The 24,698-nt window shown below is 42.3% G+C and overlaps 2 protein-coding genes across 19 annotated transcripts in view; both read right to left on the reverse strand.

Moving 5' to 3' along the window:
• DOCK9 (dedicator of cytokinesis 9) overlaps positions 1 to 24,698 on the reverse strand; it is a 277,563-nt gene that overhangs the window by 147,708 nt on the left and 105,157 nt on the right. For all 18 annotated transcript variants that reach the window (XM_055336137.1, XM_055336149.1, XM_055336142.1 and 15 more), the window contains exon 2: positions 3,477 to 3,593. In XM_055336137.1, coding sequence (XP_055192112.1) covers positions 3,477 to 3,593 — 117 coding nt within the window. The remainder of the gene's footprint in view (positions 1 to 3,476; positions 3,594 to 24,698) is intronic.
• Positions 18,126 to 18,633, reverse strand: LOC129516631 (ATP synthase subunit d, mitochondrial-like). Its single transcript, XM_055336154.1, has one exon. It carries the CDS (start codon positions 18,591 to 18,593, stop codon positions 18,126 to 18,128), a length of 468 nt encoding a protein of 155 aa, XP_055192129.1. The 5' UTR covers positions 18,594 to 18,633.

Here is a 24,698-nt window from a genome sequence, read left to right on the forward strand (position 1 = left end):
TTTGGCCCAGGGCGCGATCCTGGAGACCCGGGATCAAATCCCACATCGGGCTCCCGGTGCATGGAGCCTGCTTCTCCCTCCTCCTGTGTCTCTGCCTCTCTCTCTCTCTCTCTCTCTCTCTCTCTCTCTCTCTCTCTCTCTCTATGTCTATCATAAATAAATAAATCTTTAAAAAAAATTATATAAAAAAAAAAAACAGAGTGCAGAGATGAGGTAGATGTGAGGTGGGGGAGGAGGACAGAGATTCACACACACAGTGCCTGAGCCTTCATGGGGCCACAGCACAGGTGGTGGTGACACTGCTCCACAAAAAGCATAAAAAGCTGTTAGTGAAAAGCCCAAGACAATGAACTTTAAGTATAAATATATACAGTGTGAATAGTAAGTATTACAGGGACTAAGAGAATGGGGAAACAAATCACCGTCGACTTGAACTGCTTCAGAGGCCGTGGGACATGAAGCAGTCTGGGAAGGGTGAGAACGTTCTAGAAGGAAGGAAGAGAAAAGAAGATATTGCCTGCAAGGAGAACCATTATGCCAAAGCAGGGACAGAATAGAACAGACCTAAAAGTATGGGGTTGATTCTGAAAAAAGAAGTACAGTCAGCTAGTGAGGGATGTATTGGCCCCACACTCCTGCCCCTGGCCCTGGCGGATAAAACTTTACTTCATAAATATTCTAAAGGCTGAGAACTGAATCCTTTGCCCTTTTTTTTTTTTAAGATTTTATTTATTTATTTGACAGAGAGAGAAAACAAGCAGAGGGAGAGGGAGGCAGAGGGAGAGGGAGAAGCAGGCTCCCCACTGAGCAGGGAGCCCAATATGGGGCTCAATCCCAGGACCCTAGGATTATGACCTGGGCTGAAGGCAGACGCTTAATTGATTGAGCCACTGAGGTATGCCTTTTTAAAATCCACATTGACTCCCTATCTCTCAGCTTATTTTGTCTGTTTGTTTTTTTTTTAAACACTCTTCTCCTCACCTTCAGCAAGTATGTTTGACCAAAATAAATTTTCTCTACATAGGACTCGTGTTCAGGGAACACAGGTGTCCTTGAAAGCTGACCAACACCAGGGCACCTGGGTGGCTCAGTCAGTTAAGCATATGACTCTTGGTTTCAGCTCAGGTTGAAACCTGTGATCTCAGGGTCATGAGATTGAGCTATACATTAGGCTCCATGCTCAGTAAGGAAACTGCTTTGGACTTTCTCTCCCTCTGCCTCTCTCACCCTCCTGTCTCTAAAATAAATAAATCAATCTTAAAAAAAAAAAAAAAGGTGACCAAGATCAACACATGTCCTACTCTAAAACTGTACAAATGTTTCATCGCTATCCATACCTATATTTTAGTAAATTATCACTTCAGATGTACTTGACAGAATTTTGCACAAAGTTCTATTATTTTAAAGTTAACTAATATTGTTTAACTAGTAAGCATGGTATTGCAAATTGACCCCCAACATGAATTTTACTCACTAGTTGACCCACTTCCTAACCAACTTGCTATTTTTTTTCTATACTAAATACTTCTCCCTGATCTAATTGTTCCCTCTGCTTTTAATAATATAAGGATAGTTCCCTATATATTATTATTTTATTCTGCCTAAAAATAGAGGGATAAGAGAGGGAATCTATGACACTTCTAAGACATTTTGCTCATTCAGCTATGCAGACAGTTATTAAAATCACCAAATCTAGCAAGAAAGTACAGTGTCAATGGCCTTCCTTAGAATATAGAAATCTCCGGGAAAATAAATAATAGCGTCCAAATTTGAATGGAGCCCATCATAATTGCTGTGATAGGGATCAAAGCTGAAATCCAAGCTCCTTAATCTTTGGGGAAAACTTCCCAAAAACAGAAAATAATACTTGCTTATTCAATCTTGGCCAGCAAAATGTCAGTGAGTTCTTTGCATTTCCTAGAAAATCTATGCCTGGTGTCTCCAGAGAAATAGTTGCAAGCAAAAGGGACAAAGGAGTTTTTCTCAGGGTTTCAATCATCTGGTTCTACAACTGCTTAAACATCCAGCTTCCTTGTCCCTGGGGTAAAAGATGATACTAAATTAACTGTATCTTGTTTCTTTGGTTTGTTTGCATCTTAAGTAATTTTATCTCAGGCTGCAAATACAACTTTGCATTCTAGGTTGCAAACACTCAGGGTGACTTTATGACTCATACCAAGAAGAATACATACTTCATTCTTAGAGAAACCTGAGATAACCTCTGGCTTCCTCGGAGCACACTACAGGAAACATATGTCAATGAGAAGTATAATTTGTAATCATCTGATTTAACTTCTCATGCTAATAAATTTATTGCCAAAATCACAGGCAAGAGAAATCATTCTGAGGCTTCATTTTACGTTTTAGCTGAATAGTCTACTCATGCAATGAAGTTTTTAAAGCCTCATATTTTGAGGCATGATCTGAAGCCATTTATCAGTGGAAGATACCTTGGCGGCAGCATCACACTAATGCCCAACGCCACTTCCATGGCCTTCCTTATTTTTTAGAAAGAAATGAAAGTATAATCATTTATAAACAACAAAGAATGAAGCTTCAAAAAAATTAAGACAGGGTAACAGCACCAGGTAAAGAAGCTTCAAGGCAGAAAAGAAGGAAACGCCATGATAAGGTAGGCTTCAGAGAGTAAAGGAACAACCAGAACCTCCAAACAGACCAAGGTGACTCTAGGTTGCCAGGTATCCAACACCACTGGGGTCCTATTCTCACTCCTCATTAGCCTCAAAGCTCTTGTTTGTTGCTCAGCCTCAGGGCTTTGGCAATCTGAAAAACATCAAGTAACAATCTGGACAGCAGCTCACAGCAGAAGCAGTACCAGGTCCTCTGCTGGCAGCTGCTGAGATCCAAGGAACAGCACCTGTCACACCAGAGAGGTAGATGTCAGGACATTCCTGGTTACCCCAAGCCCTTCTCTGTGAGCGCACACATGGTCCAGGAGCTCTCTCGTGGTGGTTTCTCAAAGTGTTATCCTGAAAGGACACACGATAAAATCCTCCACTGCTCCCCAGGAAATTCTGTCCTTAGGGCCAAGGCACTGGGCAAAAACCCAAAGCCTCTCTTCACAAAGCTCATAAGACATAAGAGGCTTTTGTGTCCATTAAATCCACCCGGAGTATAGCACTTTTATTAAAAATATAACACACACAAAAAAAAACCTTCCATTCTACCCATAATATATATGTATGTATGCGTATACATATATTTGCCTATATGTGTATGTAAATATACTTAATACATATTCATATCTGTGTGTTTATATGCAAAAATAATACCATTTTTAAAAAATCAACCCATAAAGGAATGCATGGAAAAATGTAATGACATCACTTTTCTCTCTTAAATAACATCTTCATCTTTTAAAAATCCTAAAATTAAATAACCAAACAATAAATCAGTAGATAAAAAAGAATTGTTTGTAAAGACCAACCACATGGCTCTATTTAAAAGTTATCTACCTGAAAGTCATCATAAGGGAAGAGAAGCATCTCCCTTAAACAATCATTCAGGATCTGTGTCTTCTTTTGGACGATGACATTTTCATAGTCGAGTGGTTCAATCAGCTTTGGCTTTGCCTAAAAGGTGAAAAAATAAGCAATTGAAACATTCTTTTTTTTTTTTTTAAGATTTTATTTATTTATTCATGAGAGACACAGAGGGAGAGAGAGAGAAACAGAGACACAGGCAGAGGGAGAAGCAGGCTCCATGCAGGGAGCCTGACATGGGATTTGATCCCGGATCTCCAGGATCACGCCCTGGGCCGAAGGCAGGCACCAAACCGCTGAGCCACCCAGGGATCCCACATTCTTAATAGATAAATACAATTCCTTGAGATTAAAGAACTTTATACGATCTGTTTTGGCATTTTCCAACTTTTCTTCAATAAGAGTATGTTAATTTTGCTACAAATTACAATCAGAAGCAAGAGATAAAATGTATTTTATTTTTAGCATCTCTGTGAGTCTATGATCATCCTCAATTACTTTCTACTATATCTTCACATAGAACTCAGAGTATTTATATGTTGGTGAGCACTGATTTTTTTTAAGGTTTTATTTATTTATTTATTCATGAGAGACAGAGAGAGAGAGGGAGAGAGGCAGAGACCCAGGCAGAGGGAGAAGCAGGCTCCATGCAAGGAACCCGACACGAGACTCAATCCCGGGACTCCAGAATCACGCTCTGAGCCGAAGGCAGGCACTAAAACACTGAGCCACCCAAGGATCCCCTAAAACCTATTTTTAAAGGGGCACTTGATGGGATGAGCACTGGGTGCCATACTGTATGTTGGCAAATCGAACGCCAGTAAAAATATATACAAAAAATTTTTTTAAATAAATAAGGTAACAGAAGACACTTCCTGGTACTCCATCTACAGTCCTGCTTACTAAATTATTAAAGCACAAAGAAAGCTATAAAGTCTCGTGGACGTCCAGTTGTGTCTTGGGTCACCCCTGGTTTGGTCAGTCCCCATCCAAGCTTTACACTCTGCCGGAACTGCCCTGCTTGGGGGGGGGTCCAGCCGTGGTGTGATAGTGAAGGTTGGATGCCAACAGTGGCACCCTCCTTAGGCCAGGCTTAAAGCACCCACAGGGCTTCACTATTTCATATAAGACTCTACGGAACTCTTTTCAGGGTGTCAAAATATCCCTGTCTCCTAAAATGTCTATATACTTATAATACCTAAACAGATAAAAATGTAAGCTGTGGGGGGGGTGGGTGAACCTAAGCAGGTAGGGATGATCATCCCTTATCAGGCACTGAGCAGAAGACAAAGGCAATATGCGAATAGGGAAAGAAATGAGAGAATATGCCTTTTCTGACTATTTCTCAAGTTAGCCTTCTCAGTAAAATCTATTGCCAAGCATTGCTATGGTGGTGATCACGTCCCACATGGAAGGTACCAACTGTGCTAGGTCAGGGAGAAAGACACCAATTCAGCTATATCACAATATGCCAAGTGATAAGACAGGCATGCATGCACATGCACAATGTTCTCAGAAGTAACAAAATCCATTATATCAATAGTTCCTGCAAGATTATTTTTTGAAACTATTAATAAAAATCATCTGATGACATAATCTCAATGTTGTGCCTACTAAAATGATAATAAACATATACAAAATATACTAAAGACATCTGGGGAATTGTGGCTGAGGCTACTGCACATTCCTCAAATCTCTCCTTTCCTTCTAGGTACAGAAGGACTACACTTCCCAGCCTCCTCAGAGTTACATGTGACCCTCTGTCTTGTACCAATGGCAGGTGAGGGGGAAACTGCCAAACCTGAACCAGAAAAGCTGTCTGCAAAAGACTGAATGCTGTGTCCTTCCAAAATCCATGCTGAAACCTAGGCCCCATTGTGATGATTTTAGGATGTGGGGCCTTGGGAGGCAATTAAGTCATGAAGGTAGAGTCCTTAAGAATGCAATTAGTAATCTTATAAAAGAGACCTCTGAGAGTTCCCTTCTGCCATGTGAGAACACAGTGAGGAGAAAGCTATCTATGAACCAAGATCTCTCTCTCCAGACACCAAGTTGGCTGGTGCCTTGATCTTATAGCCTTCCCAGCCTCTAGAACCATGAGAAATACATGTTGCTTAGGCACCCCTAAGTCCTTTATATTCTGTTCCAACTAAGTGACTACGATAGCCCCCCTCCCCTCTCCCATCTGCCAGATGCACGCAAGAATCCAGCACTAGACTCAGGAGCCCTGAGGAGGATAAAAGTCACAAGATAGAAAGAATCTGCATCCTGAATCACCCAACAGAAAGCTGCCTCCTTCAAACAGGCGCTGAAATATCCGAGAGCAGGCAGGGAAGCATTTATTGTGTTAACCACTGAGGTTCTGGAGAGTTGTTTAAAGGGGTTGTCGGCTTATTCTACCTAACCTACATACAGATGTTCATATTTAACTTCAATTACTTGATTTAAAAGTAGACGCGACAAAGATGTTTGGATATGCTAAGAAAAAAATGTAGTGACTGAACAAGGGCACCATCGTTATTATAATTATGCAAAATAAATATTTACGGGCAGAGACAAACCTATACACCAAAATTAAAGCTATCATCATGGAAGTGTCATTTCTTCTTGTAAGATATCCATAATATTAAACTATTTCAACTATTAAAAAAGTTTCCAAAAAGAGAGATTTACAAAAAGTATTTTTTTTTACAAAAAGTATTTTTAAGGAAAGAATTGCCACAAAAAAATAATTAAAAAATACTCTTCAAAATTGTTTTTTTTTTTTTAGGATTTTTTTATTTATTCAAGAGAGACACACAGAGAGAGGCAGAGACATCGGCAGAGGGAGAAGCAGGCTCCATGCAAGGAGCCCAACATGGGACTTGATCCCAGGTCTCCAGGACCATGCCCTGAGCCAAAGGCAGATGTCCAACCACTGAGCAACCCAGGCGTCCCTCTTCCAAATCGTTTAATTCGATTTAAATAATGTGCTCCTTTATTTTAGTTTGTTACACTGTACATGGTAACCAGTCTTTAAGAGTTTGTTGGCAGAACGGATATATGTCATGATTAGTTACGTTTTCCTTGGGAACCAGGACTATATTCCTAATAAAATGCAAAGATGACCCAGAGAGGGCTGGTCCTCCACACTAGCCCTGGACCCCTCCAAAGGTACGCCGGGTCTGCAGAATCCTTGGCGGCCGTGTTCCCTTCCTGCCCCTTCCCACAAGGGCCAGCAGTGTACTAACTTCAGGCCACAAGGCAAGGTCAGTCTGTTGGAAAACAGTGATACAATGTCAGCCCTTGTCAAAGAAGGATACTGCGGGGGCCTGCTGAGAAAGGGTCTTTTCTTAGCCTATGATATTTTGGAGAGTTTTCTGCCTTGCTCCTACGGCACAGCTCCCTAGACTACTCTTATATTCTTAGAGCAGGGGTTGGCAAACTTTTTCTGAAAAGAGCCAGAGAGTAAATATTTTAGGCTTTGCCAGCTTTACTGTTTACTTAACTCTGATACTGTCGCACAAAAGCAGCCACAGACAACAAGTAAACAAATGGGCATGGTGGCATTAAAACTTTACAGAAACAGGCCACAGCCAGATTTGGCCCAAGAGCCATCACTTGCTGATTTCGCTGCAGAGTTACCTTTACCCGTTTGTAGTTAATCTCCTTTACCAATTTAATGATTCTTTATATTAATTTTCTATTTCCAATTAACTGATGTTTCCTGTCTCTGGGCTGATATATATGTTTACATGTCCTTAAATGTATTTAAAGATTATTTCTCAACAATTGGACTACACTGAGATTGTTTAATAAATGAAAACTATAAAAATAATTCACATGCCAGTTTTGCCTACTTATGATATGCTTTTGTTAACTTAGTGGATGTTTTCCCCTGATGGTATCTTGGAAGTATTTAATGACTTAATGTAACGTTGTGGCTATTAGGATTACCTTGCTTTTGGGGGCCACTGTGTAACCTGGAAGATTTTCACACAAATGATCGCACCTAATTAAACAAGGAAGCCATGTGCCTATGTAAGCAAACCAAAATCCAAGCCTGGGAATGCCTCAAGGTTATAAAATCAACACACTACAGACAACCACTCACAAACAGCCAACAAGGCTTTAGGCTATGGCCAAATAATTTCTTCTGTTTGCTTCCACACTTCCTCTCTAGAAGTCTCTCCAAGCTCCTAACAGCTCCTAACAACTTCCGGTTTTGTGCCACCCAATTCAAAATGATTTTTGTCCAAACTCTACAAATGTTTAATATGCCTCAGTTTATCTTTTAACATCACTTGGAGCCACTATAAGGCAGGCATGGGAACACCACTCCATAGTTGCTGAGATTGCAAACTGAGGATCACAAGTTGAGCTGGTTGCCAGAAGTGTCTGAGGTAACCTGCAGACTGGGTCAGAACATGGTCTTTGTCACACAGAACTCTTTCTTCCCCAGGCTGCCCATTTAACCGTATGTGCTCACCAATGCTCAGAGTAAACGTATGGAGAGGTTCTAAGCCAACGCTTCTGTGAAAGAATGATGATGCACGTAACAGGAAAGCCCACAGGGTTGATTTCAACATAAGGGAAATCTTCGTGGAAGAATGAGATGTCTTCTTTGGTATCAAGGAGTATGAAGATTTGACACATATACAGACTCTTAGATCACTCACTGAAGTGACTCCTACAGACCTGATTGGGCAGTAGTCTTCAGCAGCTGCAGGGAGCGCTTCCAGGACAGAACCACTGACCCCAAGGAAAAAGGGTCAACTGGGAGTGACTCATGCTACCTAAAAACAAGGCAAAAGCTCCTGCTTCAAATACAAATAACTAATAACTGGCACCATGCCTCATGTGGCCCTCACAGGATCAGAAAGGGTGAGAACAGAGATTGTGAGCGAACACGGAAAGAGACCAGGAGGCGATGGGGGAGGAGGAGACCAAAGGGACGGATACCTAGCATGGAGGTAGGCCGGGGCCACAGAAGTGGAGAAAACACAAGGTGTTGGATAAAGACAGGAGAAGATGATACAAACGGAAAGAGAGGGCTTGGAGATTTGCGGTGGGCCCATGGGAAGTCACACCTCCAGGTCTACTCAACTGGGGGTTGAGAGCATAACTGTCTATTATTTTCTGCTCTTCTTGAAATGGATGATTCACTGGTTACAGCTGTTCACTGTTCTTCAGCTCCTCCGAACGTTTCCAAGCAGTCACGTGAGCAGGGAGACAGCCCATTAGGGTAGGGAACTGACTGGCCTACAGCATCACTGGTGACAGGAACGTCACACAAACAAGCAAAATGAAATTAGCTAATTACCAGGCTGCCAGGACCCCACTCCCAGTTTAGCAGAAAGAGACTTCGTGCAGATCTGGTACATGGTCTTGGTTTTAAAGCCATCAACACGCTTAAGTGTAAACCTTCCTGGGGTGACACAATTACCAAAGCCAAGTTCTTGATTTTCTATGGTCAAAAGCAAGATTCTGGGCCCAGAATCAATCCAGATAAACCAGTGGTTGTGGATAGAGCTGCTCCTTACGCCATAAGAACCGCCTTGCTTTGAAAACCTGATAATTCACCAGTGTGGATTTTAAATATTAAAAGATGCTGTATTTCCCTGAGCATGATGGGGGCTCAGCCAGCTCCTGAGTCTGTGACATTCAGAGCTTGTACAGGGCATGATTATGTCGCTCTTATAATAAGTGAAAAATGTAATTCAGTCTATATATACAAATTCTTTAGGTTTTGTCCCCATTTGTAGGTTAAATGTCCTCATTTATGAACATGTGTTTCTCAGGCTATCATTAAATCAGACAGGAAGAGGACCATGGTATCTTAACTTTACAGAAGTCTACAAGAGTGATTCTAAAAGTGCGGTCGTGGTAATAAGCAGCATTAGCATCACCTAAGAAGTTAATACAAAAGTAAACTGAATCAGAAACTCTACAGCTAGGATCAGCTATCTGTGCCTCCACAAGCTTCCCAGGGATTCTGATGACTCAGGAGTTGGTTGGAATTTGTAAATTCAGAGAGGTACAATGAACATGCCCAGTGCTGAGCTCCTTCTGAGAACCTGGGCCTACCCTCCCCCAAAATGTGTATACCCATTACTTTCTAAAACGTTATACACAGTTCTGGGGGATAGCGGTCATTCCTTGGAGAATAGCCAAGGAACTGAGTTGAGGATATTTTAGGCAGTGGGAGAGGGTGGCTTGTAAATACTTTAATTCAGTATAGCAGGAGGTGCTGGCAGAAGCTAAATGCAGAGCTAAGAAAGGAGGCTGAGCCAACTGCCAGCCATGGGCTGGGACATTTCCTCACCTCACCAAGGAGTGATACCTCAAGGCGCTGAAGGAAGAGTGGGAATTCTTCAGGTGGACAAAGTTCTGAATTCCTTAATCAACAATGTAAATGTAGCCCTCCTATGGAGGCATCTGTGCAAGCTCCAGCTGTATCTCTAACCCCCCAGGCCCAGAACAGAAGACATGTGGCTCTGCTTCTGACACAAACCTGGTCCTGTCACTTGCTCACACCTCTGCACCTGTCACAGGCCTACAGCCCTGACGGCTGCAGTCGACAAAGGTTCTATTTTAGCAGAATCCTTCTTCTGAAAACCAAATCTCCCACAGGCAAATACGCCAAAGGAGTGAAAGCAGAGTTGCTCTAGCCCCAGGACACACAGTACTTGGCTCTGTACCTGGGGCACATCTCCCTCAACCCATTAAAGACAGTCTTTTCCCTTCTCTGACCAGGATACCCCCAGTGAGTAGCAGTCCTAGAGTGCAGTTCATTCTGCCTTGGATTGAAACAACCTGTGAACATCTCACCTCCTTGACTATACTGCCCAGGAAAGGGCTGGGTCTCCTGGTCTCTGCACCCCCCACCCCCATCCCCACCCCAGCATCTAGCCCAAGACCCAGAGACACAGTGACTGTGCACAAAGCATGGTGTCCTTCACTTGCATCAACACCTGTCCAGGCCCCGTGTCTGTGTAGAGTTCAGTTGCTGCTCGGCATCTTGGCTTCTTAGGAAGTTCCACAGGACCATGCCCCCTGTGCCAGTCCACCCAATGTCATGACTCAGGTCCCACGAGGTGCAGCATGAGAGGCCATGTTGCAATACAGGTATATTTCAAGGCGTTTAGCCCCATAACTACTTGGGGATACTTGAGGTTAGTCACTGCACAATTGGGAGATTGCCCCCCAAATTATTCTGCTCATATATGAAAGAAACCTAATGGAGAGGGTAACTGGGTGGCTCAGTGATTGAACGTCTGCCTTCAGATCGGGTCATGATCCCAGGGTCCTGGGATCAAGTTCTGTATCAAGCTCCCCATAGGGAGCCTGCTTCTCCCTCTGCCTATGTCTCTGCTTCTCTGTGTGTCTCTCATGAATAAATAAATGAAATCTTTTTTTTTTAATAAATGAAATCTTAAAAAGGAAAGAAAGAAACCTAATAGAGGGTTTTTTCAATCCTAAAAATGTATGTGATGTTATCAAATGTTATAAAACTAGAAGAAACTTTCCTAAACTATGATTAATAAAATACAAATATTGACTAATGATATAGGAAAGATTAAATGACCTATCTTTGCAATGCAGTGATCAAGCCAAACCATGATCATATGAAGAGGTAATAACAGTATGAAACTAAAATATGCAGGGAAATGTATCAAGTGCATCAAGAGATTTTTGTTCATAAAAATGTGTTGCTCTCCTGTATTTCTGTTTATGGTTTGAGTTAGCTTTTTAAAATTTATAACTTGTCATGATTTCTTTTCAAATATCATTAAAATAGTAACTTACATGCCTCATTTTGTATTTGTAATTTTGGATTTTTTTTAGACCTCCCACATTCTAAGCTTCATCACTCACAAAACCTAGATCGGCTCTGGTGATACCACACAGATGTGGATCAAATCAAAGGCAGTACAGTACAGTGGTTAAGAAAGCTGAGCTGCAAGTTGTGTGAGGCTATTATCAAGCTCCCTTGAGAAATGCTTGACAGAGCCTGGCAGACTGTAAGTACATGATAAATGTAGCTGTTGTTATTACTATTATAATCATCATCATTATTAAATGTATTGTTTGCATGACAGTGATTTGTTTGGTGAGGGAGGGGAGTGGTGAATGTTTCATGTACATTCAATTTTACCAATCTGCAAACAAAAACTTTCCTGTAATCTCCTAGAACATATTAAGTCAAACAGACAACAATGGTAGGGGCATTCACAAAGAAGGAAACACAAAAGGCCAAGCAGAGGAAACTGTATACTAATAGAGATGACACTGGAATTCAGGGACCGAGCCCAAGATAAACATAAATAGATGCTTACATTAAAAACTGAACCAAGTATTGATGAAGTTGGTGTCAGGCAGGACAGAGAAGAACAGCAGCTGAGGGATCAAGATGTATATACTAAAGCACTTCAGACCCACTCCCACAGTGCACAAGAGCAGCAGTACTGAAGATTCTAGAGGAGGCCAGAGGGGCAGGCACTAAGCCCTCAAACAGTGATGCTCACAGCTGGTTTCTGGCACTTCCAGGGAGAGAGGGGAGGCAGACTCTGGAGAGTTTGGGAGGACCAAAGCCCACAGACATTTTCATAACAATGAACCAAAACTTTAGCTTCCTTGCCGGAGATCCAGGCCAGAGCAATGTGATCAGGGCAGTGGAAGGAGGAGTTGCGTCTCAGGGAAGAACACAGACACCAGTTAGCCCCTGATACCATGGCCCCACCAGTCCCCATCCACTGGTCGAAGCAGGGGCAGCATGGTGAACTGCCAGTGATCATGTGGCTGTCACAGGTACCAAAAGGCACAATCCACAGTGCCCTCCCCCAGGAACCTCCCTTTGAGGCTGTTTGACCTCACCCCTTCCTCTAGAATTTGTTACTGTGGGTCTGGCTTCCCAACATCCATGCAAATTGAAATTCCAGATCCAGAGGCAAACAGAAGCTGAGGAATCCTCTGGATGCCAGGAAAACAAGAGTCCTCTGGAATCCAGCATAGCTGGAGAGCAATAGGCCCACAAATGACTTCAATTTTGGCTAATCATGTATGAAGCCTCGAAAACCACGGGAAGAGCTCAGCAGAAAGGCGTACTGATTTAATTGCTTTTTCTCTCTGACATGATAGCTTCCTGTGAACTTTCTAGTCATTTCTGGATTTTGTGTCTCTGGTAATTAAATGTTAACAAAGCTCAAATCCTGAATACCGCTTCTTGAAATAGCAAACTAAGGAAACGGCAACTCTTGAAGCATTCTATTATAAGAAACGAGAAATTTATTGTTTCTGCTTATAAAGAATTTAAAACTTTCTTGATCTGCATGGCTATAAAAGCTACTTGATTGGCTAAGACAAAAATTCCTCATGGAACTTAGTCCATTTTCAAACCTGCGCACTTCTCAACATTGCCAAAAGGACCCCAGCACTGTTGCTGGGGAGGGGGCCATGCAGCCTGCAACAAGAAAGAAAGGTCTTCTGAAGCCAGGAGTTAATCAGTGTGGCCTGTCTTACACACTACTGTCACTACATACTCCCACCAGGAACTTCATGAAGTGGTTAAATCTGAAGGGAGAATCCTCATTTTCCTGTAATTAGGGTGGGCACAGGAAATTAGCGGCTGCCTTCGCTTCTTTGTATGCAAATGTTATTAGTAATAATGTGTTCCTTCTTTCTACAAACTTTTACTGAGCCTGTCCATTCCCATATGCACTGCACCAGGGTCTTCCGGACCCCAAGATAACAGGACACAGCCTCTCCCACTCCCCACCCCCGCAACCCAGAGAGCTCATAATCCAGAGGGAAGGCAGACATGTGAACAATGAGAGCAGAATGACAGCAGTTGGAACCTACAAGTGGCATCTGACCCTGCCTAGCATGAACCTGCTTCCCCCCCAGTTAGATCACCAACTCCATAGAGGCAAGGATTTCCATTTTATTTACTGTTCTCTTAACACCTAGAACAAGACTTAGCATAGTGTAAGCACCCAATGAACACGTGCTGGATGAGTAACAGAACCTGGCAATGTGGGCTGCTTCTTAAAGGAGGTGGTCAGGGCCAAGCCTAGGAGAGGAACCAAGGAACCAATCAGCCAGCATTCAGGGTGCACTGGGGATTCCTTGCAGAGAAAATGGGGAGACACCAAGGAGCATGCTCCCAGATGGAACCAGATTTTGTGGGGCCTAAAAATGCATATTTGGAAAGGGAAGGGGTTTAAAAAAATACAAAATTATGAATATAAAATTGCTGGAGGCCCTCACAGGGCCTTGGAAGGGATCCGGAAACTGAAGCTTCCTTAGCTTCAGGATAAATCCTCCTCTGAGCACTGTGAGTTCCAGACATGATGAGTTGCTCAGGATAGCTGAGGCAAAGCTATGGCAAGGGGATGGGGTGGCAGCAGGCCAAGAGCTTGGGGCACCAGTCTCTAGGGGTGCTACAGCATCTCTGGAAATCCAATGTGAGAAAGAAAACGACATTTATGAGAACTCCCTTCTGAAAGGGTACTCTGTGGCTGCCAAGAACGCATGAATAAGCTATCACAGATGAGCACTGGGGCTTTGCAAAGGACATGCTGGAGAAACAAAGAATGCTTACCTGTAGGGCCCTGCTTTCTCTGGACAGGTGGGCAGCACTAGAGTTGGCTAGGAATGGCTATGCGCCACAGTCCCTGCCCTATCTCTGCCCCACGCAGTCCTCAGTCTCTTATCTAAAATAATAAACAACTGGGGTGCCTGGGGGGCTCAATTGGTTGGGCGTCTGACTCTTGCTCTCAGCTCAGGTCTTGGTCTTGGAGTTGTGAGTTCAAGCCCCATGATGGGCTCCATGCTGGGCACAGAGTCTACAATCAATCAGTAAATAAATAAAATAAAGCAGTAAACAATTTGAATGGCATCTGTTTGAGGTGGTACCAATGACTGGCTTGCCTGGGGTGTCCACATGTCTCTAAGCCACCCCTGGACTACAGCCTGCTCTGGTAAAGAAGGCCAGAGTGGCAAGTGTGCCACGCTGTGACGGGCCTTTAGGAAGGAAACTGGCATAGGATGAAAGGGGCTGAGCAGCACAGAACTAGGTCCTGTACCATCCTCACCCTGGAAAGCGACCTCCCATTGCCTTGTCATAGACATGCTCTTATTTTATTTTTTAAATATTTTTATTTCTTTATTTGACAGAGAGAGAACACAAGCAGGGGAGCTGCAGGCAGAGTGAGAGGAAAAAGCAGGCTCCCCGATGAGCACAGAGCCCGATATGGGGCGCAATACCAGGACCCTGAGATCATGACCCGAGACAAAGGCAGATGCTTAACCAACAGAGCCACCCAGATACCCTATGGTATGCTCTTTCTTCCCTTGACCCAGAACATTAAATTTAGGAGATCACGATAATCAAAATATGATCACATCCCCTTCAGGAAAACATGTTCTTCTCCAGATTGTTCATCAGTGTGTCGGGGAACAATGGCCTTAGCAGCAGTTGAGAAGCATGCTTGTTTAAAAGGAGCAGGAGGTCAGGTAACACTAGAACTATGCTGTGTAAACATCAGAACCCGAGATTATCTGGTCTCGCCCTCTCATCTTACAGAGAGGAAAACCTGGGAGCGTGGGAGTTACATGACTGTCCCAACGCCCAAGAGGAGTTGCTAGCAAGCCTGGGCCTAGATCCCAGATCTCCTGACCCCTGTCCATGCTCTTTACCTCTGCCTCTACGTTTTGATTTTTGCACTTTCAGTAACACTGTGCACAAACACACAATACAATAAACTGGAGGAAAAGAGGACCTTATCTAAACTTGGACTGAGGAAGCAAGCTCAAACCTGAGCATTCCCCTATGGTTAACTAACTGGTAAATGTTTAGAATACATACCGGACACCAAAGTCTCAGACATCTAAACAGATTTCTCACCCTGAAATGTGGTGCTACCCTCAGAGCAGGCTAACAGCAAGAATGACACACTTGTGAACACAGTTCTTTATATTATAAACACTGAAAAGATGTTTAATTCCGTTTTTATAAAGCACTACAAAAAAAAGCACTTAAATGAGAAGACTTGTCACTAAATGAAAATTTTAATTAGGCATAAAATTAGGCAATTTTATTTAATTAGGCATTAGCAAAACTTGGACACTCAACATCAGTTTGATAGAAGGAAAAGAATCTGGGTTTTGTATTTGTCAGTTTTATAAATGACTGTGGTTTTCCAAAAATTATTATCCTATTACTAAAATAAACAGAATTAAAGACTCTATGAAAACTGTCAAATCAAGAACTTGTAGAAAATGGTATAAGAGACACGTAAGATGCAAACTGCAGTAATAAAGATCATACCAATTAATGAAAACCCACAAAGCTGCTTGCATTTAGTCAGCTGCGCTCGACGGGATGTGCAGAGAATGTTAATGAGAAAAGACCAGACAGGGATGTAGGGACTCCTCCATGCCCTATGCAGGCACATGAGATGAGAGTTGAGTGGCATGGGGATCTGGTCCTTGCAAAGACCATGCCTGAAGATCTTCTACCCTGACATGGAGCAGGGGCTAAGAGAGGAAAAGAAGGATATACAGAGGAGAGAGAGAGAACAGACTGAAAGCCTGGAGAGCGGGCTCAGCATGTGTCTCTCACACATGCATCCGTCCTAGCTTCTAATTCTGCCTGCCATTTTTGCATAAGGAAAAAGCAATAATGAGAGCAAAAAAGAAAAAGACACACTACGGAAACTGTATAAATCTATCTTAAATCTGTGCTACAGATTCTTTTCCAGCCAACAATTTTTCTTTCTAGCATTTTGCTTGAAATTCTCAATTCCTCCTATGTCAACAAAAGCTATTTTTGGAACTCTGAAATGAAGAGGTCAAGTAATTAAGCTAAAAGGCTCTAAAAGGCCCAATACAGTCAGATTTCAAAACAACTTTACGCTACTTATTTGAAGATGGAAGCAGGGGATGGAAGTCATAACACACATTTGATTCTTGGAAGAGTTTCTGCATACTTCATCATCAGAAAGGCTGTTTGGGGACCAGCTAAAGGCAGGTGTGGGGAGTTAGGATTAAAATCTTGGTCCCAAAAATGTTTACTATTGTTGGAGGTGCTGACAGGCACATGGGAGTTCATTGTACCAGTCCAATAGTTCTCAAGGTGTAGTCCCAGACCAGCAGCTTCAGCATCATCTGGAACTTGTTAGAAATGCAGATTCATCCCAGACCTACTGAATGTTTTAGGGGTGGAGCCTCACAATCTAGGTTTTAACAAAGCCAGGTGATTCTGATGCTCAACCTTTTTGAGAAACCCTCTACTAGTTTACTTTCGTGTATGTTTGAGAATTTCATATTTAAAAAGTATTTTCAAGAAATCCTAGCTCCAATTGCCTTTTGGCTAATGCGGCCTTGGGGCAAATTACTAACCCCCCCCCCCCAGTCTACATCAGGAAATGGGAAAAGTAACAAGTTAACAAGTTCTCTATCATCATCTCAGGCTTACTGAAAAGTTTCAATATACACTGCCTGTTCAGAGCAGGAATGAAATGGTGGTCATGGGGATCATACAAAGTTGTGTCATTTGGACACAAGAAAATTTTAGTGTCCACAACATACACATAACATCCTACACACATTATCTCACTAAACCTCCTCCCAAATCCGTATGTATCATCAGCATTTCACGGATGAGGAAATTGAAGCTCAGAGGGGTTACATAAATTAGTGAAGGTCACACAGATGGTGACCCTTGGATCTCCTGGCTCCAAGCCCAGTACCCTTCCCATAGCCCACCTGCAATAAGCATGATGGAATGTCAAAGTTGTAGAATAGAAAATGCTTCCCAGGGTCTCCACTTCCCTTTGTATGAAAACGGCAGAGCACCGCTCCACACTGCAATGTTTCAGCCACCACCTCTCCAGGGAAAACAGAAGTCTAGGGCTCTCTACTCTCTCTCTCTCTGGGTGCTGAACTGCCCAGCCTTCCTGATCTCACCAAGGGAGAAAGAAAAGGCAGAGTCCTTCCATGAAACAAACTCATTTTCAGTCTCAAGAGTATTAAAAATCATACCCCAAAATACTAAATCTTTCTGAAGAACCAGGTTTGAATGCTGGGACATAGATTAATGTCATTAGCTAGTATTTAATATACTTTACCAATAAGTAGTTCAAGGATCATCTTTATGAAGAAAGCCCAGCTTTACACTTAAATCATGCATTTTTCTCCCACAAAGTCACAAATATGGTACCCCCATCCAATGACGCACCCCCCTCAAATGACAATTTTCTGGTTTAAGGTGTATAAGCTACAGAATACAGAAGTATTTGGCCAGCACTCTTCAAAACAGTAGCCAGTCGTCATATGTGGCTATTCTGAATTCAGAAATGCTATAGGCATAAAATTTCAAAAATTTAGTAGGAGTAAAAGAATATACAATGCCTTGATATTTCCATAAGGATTAAATGCTGAAATAATATTCTGGCCATAATGGGTTAAAATTACATTATTAAAATTAATTACACTTATTTCTTTTTATTCTAATTTGGCTACCAAAAAATTTTAAGTTACCTAGGTACTCATGCCATATTTTTTTTACCATATCATTATTTTTAATGTCCAACGTTTATAATATGAGGGCCCGTGCTTTCTCCTCAAGTTTATAAATTTTCAATTGGCTTGTGAGAAATAGGGGTACTTCTTGTCTAATTTGGTTTCTGGGAAGACTTCATTCAGGTCCTCAATGGTCATCTGATCAAATGGAATTATGTTCTTCATCTTCTCCAGCTCTTTTTCATATTCTTCAATCCTGGCCTTTGAGAGGGACAAAAACTCAGCACAGCTTTTCACATCTTCTTTTTCCTCAGCATCCACCTGGACAGTGTATTTATCCTCTGGCACAGGAACCTTCCAGGCATTAAACTTCTCAAAGTCATCTACCAAGCCAGCCTTTGCCACATTGGCCTTGTAGTAAGCCCAGTCGATAGCAGGTGGTTTCTCAGGAAGAGTAGCCAACCTGGAGGTAAGCATCTCATTCCAGGATTTCAGGGAGTTGGCAATGGCCTTCTGGTTTCGGGGTATGATCTCCCCAAAAGCTACCCAGTCAATGGTTTTTAGAGCAAGTTTTCGCCCAGCCATCTTGAGATCCTTCACCGACCCCAGCAGCCCACAGTCCACAGCAGCAAGGGACATAAGTGGGTCTCATGCCATATTTCTATTGAACAGTACTATTAGAGACTGCATGAAACTTTTACATGTAATCTTTTAAACTTCAAGGCCAAACAAAAGACAAACCACTTCCTGAAACTATTATTTGGGGGCTAGGGGACAAGACAGATTTTGGAAAAACCACCACCCCACATTAGAGACAGGAAAGGTCAAGTAAAGGAGGCAACCTGTGTTGTTTGTTCAGTGTTGCTAACAAACTCCACCTTCCTATCTTTCTTATCTTTCTCCCCCAGGAAGAGGTTATCTTCCTTGTTCTATACCTCATGGGTCTCCACATATACTCATGGGATGCTGATACTAAGGTCACACAACAATTTTTTTTTAAAGATTTTATTTATTTATTCATGAGAGACACACAGAGAGAAAGAGGCAGAGACACAGGCAGAAGGAGAAGCAGGCTCCATGCAGGGAGCCGGACGTGGGACTCGATCCCGGGTCTCCAGGATCATGCCCTGGGCCAAAGGCGGCACTAAATCGCTGAGCCACCCAGGCTGCCCTACACACAACTTTTTTTCCGAATGTACTACAACCATCAGAGGTGATATTACAGTTGTAGGAATGGCTGACAGAAGTGGTAACTGTTAACAAAACCAGGTGCTGGCTAAGAGGAAGAGACGGTTCTGACTTTGTTCACATGAGTTTGCATTTCGGTACCCAAGCAAGTACATGCGTAAGATGTTAGTTAAGCATTTAGATCAAAAATAACAGAAGCGTGGGAGGGTTTCAGGGCATAATACCTGCATCCTATTTAGCCATGCAGCATCCTCTAGATGCATCCATTTTTACTGTTGGCAATTCAACTCATTTGGATGTTGGTGGCTAAACAACCACCAAGAAAGAGGGGGGGAAGGGGATGCCTGGGTGGCTCAGCGGTTGAGTGTCTGGCTCCAGCTCAGGGCCTGATCCCAGATTCCAGGATGGAGTCCCACATCGGGCTTCTTGCAGGGAGCCTGCTTCTCCTCCCTCTGCTTGTGTCTCTGCCTCTCTTTCTGTGTCATAAATAAATAAATAAATAAATAAATAAATAAATAAATAAATAAATAAATAAATAAATCGTTTTAAAAAGAGGAAGGAAGACTGAAAAAGATTCTGCAGATCCAGTCTCTCCTGGGGGGCACTTTCTGCAACCCATTCTTTGCCAATACATTCCTCAAAGAGTGACCAAGACAATGACAAAAAGAACAAAAGGGGTGGCAGGGAAAGCACTGGTATGTCAGAGATGGAATATAAAGAAAACAAAACCACTCATGGTTCCCACTGGGGCATAAGCCCCCTCACCCCATTAGTGAGGGAAGCTAGAGTATAGGCCTTAGGTACAAGACAGCAGGACAGTGTGATGATGGAACGTTCTAGAATAACGATGCCACAATAGGCCAGAGGAGTACACAGCCTGTAGGAAAATGTGGGGGGAGGGTTTCAAAAAGTTTCTTGGGGGAGCTGGCATGTGAACTGGGGCTTGAAGGGCAGACAGGAACGGTCTGGCAGTGAAGCGTGCTGGGCAAAGGAAGAGCTGTGCCAGGTAGTACAGTGCCCTCTGTGAAAGAACAATGGGCCTGGTCAGGATGCATTTTGGAAAGTGTGAGAGATGAGGCCAGCAAGCAAGGGCTGGCCTCCAAGGATCAAAGAAGCCATGCTTTGCCTTCTCTGCAAAGGAAAGTTAGAAAAGGAGTTTATCCGTGTTGTAGACAGAGCAGTCTGGCAGCATGTCGGAGCACAACTCAGAGGAAGGAAAGTCTGATGATGGTAAGCTGACGGGGGCAGTCCTGATAACCTTTGGAGATAAACTAACTGGAGGGTAGTCAGTACTACTATCTTCATCTGATAGAAACACAATCTTGGCTTAGAAATGTCAAGTAGGTTTAAAAGACACAGGCTCACGGTCTCATGAGTGAGTAAAGGGCTCCTTCCATCAGCCACTTCTGCTTCCTCCCTTGGTGGTGACAACTCTCCAAAGCAAGGAGAGCCCAAAACAGAACTATGGCCTGGCTCCTCCCCGAGAACCTGGATGAAGCCCCAGAGATCCACTGGTCAGTGGCACACACTCTTGTCTGGGAAGTGAGCACTAAAAACTTCTAAAGCCTCAAAATGTTACTCTAAGAGAAACTTAGGACCAGCTATATATATCACATTACAGGGGTATTTCAAACTTCTGGAAAGTTGAGGATAAACTATAATTTCCAACCCTTCTTGGTTCTAAAATTATCACAGTGATATGTCATCTGCAGGCTTGTCAGGCCTTTGTGAATCTCCTGCAAAGCTCTCCCTGCTAACTCCAAATTCTGCAGCCACTTTTATTTATCTCCAGGCTGGCCAACCCATTTCACTCACCTTACTCATTACATTCGGTGGCAATCCAATATCCCCTGTTTTGTAGCTCTTACAACCCAAAACCCATAAGATTTTGAATAAACTAAACATGGAACCTGAAACTAAAACTCCAGGGTTTTGACCTGACTCCATCACAGGTTATTCCTGAGATCAAAGCTAATAATCCTCCACCATGGAGCTTTAGCCCCAGAAGAAGAGACCTTTGAGATTATTTACTACATGCTTCTCATTTTACAGATGAGAAAACTATTGAAGCCAGGGCAGGGGAGGAAAGGATGATGATCAGCAGGGATTGCAAGGCAGATCTAGGGCCAAAAATAGGACTCTCGTCTGGTCTCCAAAATGCTTTGAGTTAGACCACCCACGGCACCTGCTACCCGTGACATAGTTTGGCTGCCTTGTACTTAGCCACTACCTGTCAAATAATGTCAAACAGCACCTGCGGCAAACAGCCTCCTCTAAACACAACAGGGACCAAAGAACCCATTTTACTGGTTAGAGAATAAGCATCTCAGACTTATCCTGGATCATGTTGTAAATTAATTAAAAAATAAATCTAGGGAAGAAAATAAGATGTCTCTAGACTCTTAGATATCGCATTAATTCATACTCCTACATAACCTCCTGGGAAGATGATAAAATGTGACATCCAAAGTAAGAAAGACTCCCAGTACCAATTGATTCTATTTTGTTCATATTTCCAACTCCTTCAGGCACAGCCATTCCGCTCTTTGTCTAAGCTACTCATCCACTATTGTTCTGTCACTTAAAAGTTGGTCTTTCTCTAAAAATTTTTAAATTTTTTAAGGGCAAGAAGTTTTTAAACCTTTCTTTTTCATCTTTATAATACCAATGCTAAGCCTAAGCAACCAGGTTCATATTTGTTCATGAATTATATGTAAGTGTCCAGGTATGGATTTTGGAAAATCTGCCTGGAAGCCAAAAATCCCTGGCTCTGCCATTTACTAAAGATACAACTTTTGTCAAGTTACCTAGCCTCTGTGTGCTGTGTGTCCTCACTTGCAAAATGAGAAACAATAATAGCACTTACCTCCTAGAACTGTGAGAATTGAAGTAATCTATTTAACAGGCTTAAAACAGTGTCTGGCACAAAGCAAGGCACTATATAAATATTTTTGTTATTATTCCAAAAAACAAAAGAAAGCAACTGGCATTACCTTGTCATAAAAAAACAGTGACCAGCCATTCTGCCTCCCTGTTGATAAACAGTAGGAAAAAGAAGCACGCCAGAGCTGGGTGGGTTTTCATGTTCCAGGTAAGCAAGAATCCCAGAAAGTAGAGAGTGACTCTCTGTTGTAATAGGTAGTGACAGAGTTGTGGAAGCCCCTTGTCTGTGAAAGTTTTCTATGCCTGCAAGGTTAGTCAATTCAATCCAACTCTAAGCACGCACTCCCCAAAGATTCACTACAAAATATGTGTGCGTCTTTGGGGACCTTGTTCATGCAAACTACTCATATGGACAGTCAGGGGCCCTTGTGCCTTCTGTAAAGCAGGGCTGGACCTGCTTTGGACGCTAAAAATTCGAGAACATGTCCTTGTTGGAACTGATGATGATTTCAGTGTTGTCTGCCTAAGTGGAAAAGGATGGGTGAGATTAGTACTCACTGTGCCTAATAAATACCATGTGAAAGCCCCTCATTAGCCAGACCTAGCTGCTTGAGGAGAGGAAGGGTGTTAGTGTAAGTCTGGCAAATATCAGTGCTTATAAATATGAGTTGAATGAAAAAACAAATAAACAAATCAAGGGGAAAGCCAACGAGCACAGTGAAGACTTATGGCTCTGAATACATAAACTTTCCTGGTTTTATCATCTGGGAATATGTCACTACAGAAAACTTATAGGAACTTTTCTTCACATTCAATATTTTAAAAACAAAAAAACTACCTATTAAATAACACCAATGTAATTAACATCATTAATTATTTCTAACGATGTCTATAGGGATGCCAGAAAACCTGCAGGGCCAAAGGACTTTATAAGCATAATTTCATTAACTCAATCACAGTCATCTCAAGTTTTATAGGATATACACAACAACGTTATCATTGCCCATAACCTTATTACTTCAAGTTTTGTGTCTTAATTCACTTCTTTCACTATTTCTAGAGTAAATAAAACTTCAGGGAGAGAAAGGTTTTCCCAGGCAAAGCACCTACTTACTTGTCCAGCCAGAAGCAGGGTCTCCTACCCATTACTATATCACAAGTGCTGCCTCTCATATAGTCATTTAGCTAATCATGTATTCATTCAAAATATCAAAATAAGAACTCAGACTTCGTTTTTACCACTTGAAGATCCCAGAAAAATAGCAAAGAGAAAACGTGTCTCTAAAAAGAACCTTTTCAGGGTGCCTGGGTGGCTCAGGGGGTTAAGTGCCCAACTCTTGATTTTGGCTCGGGTCAAGGCCATGATATCAATTCCCTGCATCCAACTCTGCACTCAGTGGGGAGTCTGCTTGAGATTCTTTCTCTCCCTCTGCCCCCACTCACACTCACTTGTGCACACACTCTCTCAAATAAAAATAAATCTTTATAAAGAAACTTTTCAAAAATTTTACCTAATGAGTATATCTAACACATGAAAATTCAGCTCTTCTTTATCTTTACGTCTTTCAACCTTCCAAATTCCCAGAGTAAGACCTGTACTACAGTCCTCGGATGCCTCTTGAAATAACCCAGTGAAAAGATAACACAAATGACATGTACCCCAGCCATTTCTGGCTCTTTGAGGCCACACCCTATTCCTCTGAATTGCTGAGAAACAACAATTGGAATGAATTATTTCCAGGAATTTAGAGTTTGGGGGGCAAAAATAGGTACTCAAATGTAAGGAGGGTAACTAACCTGTAGACGTCAACAATATCCTGATTGTTCCCCTGTTAGTCATTCACAGCCCGCAAAGTCATTTTTCAATAAGGGCTGGCAGTGAGCCTGGATGGGAATGGTGAACTTTTGCTACACACTGCCTCCCCTGTTTGCTATCAAAATGAGAGGACAAGACCCACCTAAGAAGGTGCCTATAAGTGGAACCCTGCAGCCCTGAATCTTCATAATGTCCATACACATACTTCTCTAAGAAACACTGGCTATACTGAGCACAGAACAAGCAGCCACTGCTAAGGGAGAACTTAAACATTATCCTGGCAGAGGAGAGAGAAAAACATTGCCAAAGAAAAGCAGCAAGAGGAAACTTATGATAGAAGTTTTACAGGACAAATACTGACTTGCATAAGTGCTTTAAGATATATTTATAGTTACTAGCAAGTGTACTGTTAGTCATCCACACCCCATTTCCCAATGACCATACATACTAATTGCAAAGAATTGGAAACAAGTCAAATAACCATCAAGTTATGATACACTGCTATAAAACTGAATACCATACAGCCATTAAGTATAATTACATAAATCTGCATATGTTGATAAAGAAAGATGGTTTTTATATATTCTGGGAAAAAACTGGTGCAAAAACCTATAGTATAGTACATTTTCCAAACACACACCACAATAAGTTACATTTTTATATGCACAAGACAAAGTCTGAAAGTATATACTATACACCAGGGATACTTGGCTGGCTCAGTCAGAAGAGCATGCAACGCTTGATCTCAGGGTTATGAGTTCAAGCCCCACATTGGGTGTATGGATTACTTTAAAAAAATAAAA

The sequence above is a fragment of the Nyctereutes procyonoides genome, unplaced genomic scaffold, assembly GCF_905146905.1.
Source record: "Nyctereutes procyonoides isolate TBG_1078 unplaced genomic scaffold, NYPRO_anot_genome, whole genome shotgun sequence".
Lineage (NCBI taxonomy): Eukaryota > Metazoa > Chordata > Mammalia > Carnivora > Canidae > Nyctereutes > Nyctereutes procyonoides.

What these genes read in the sequence shown, in the direction of transcription:
- LOC129516631 (XM_055336154.1), bottom strand. Translation starts at nt 18,593, where the DNA reads ATGGCTGGGCGAAAACTTGCTCTAAAAACCATTGACTGGGTAGCTTTT.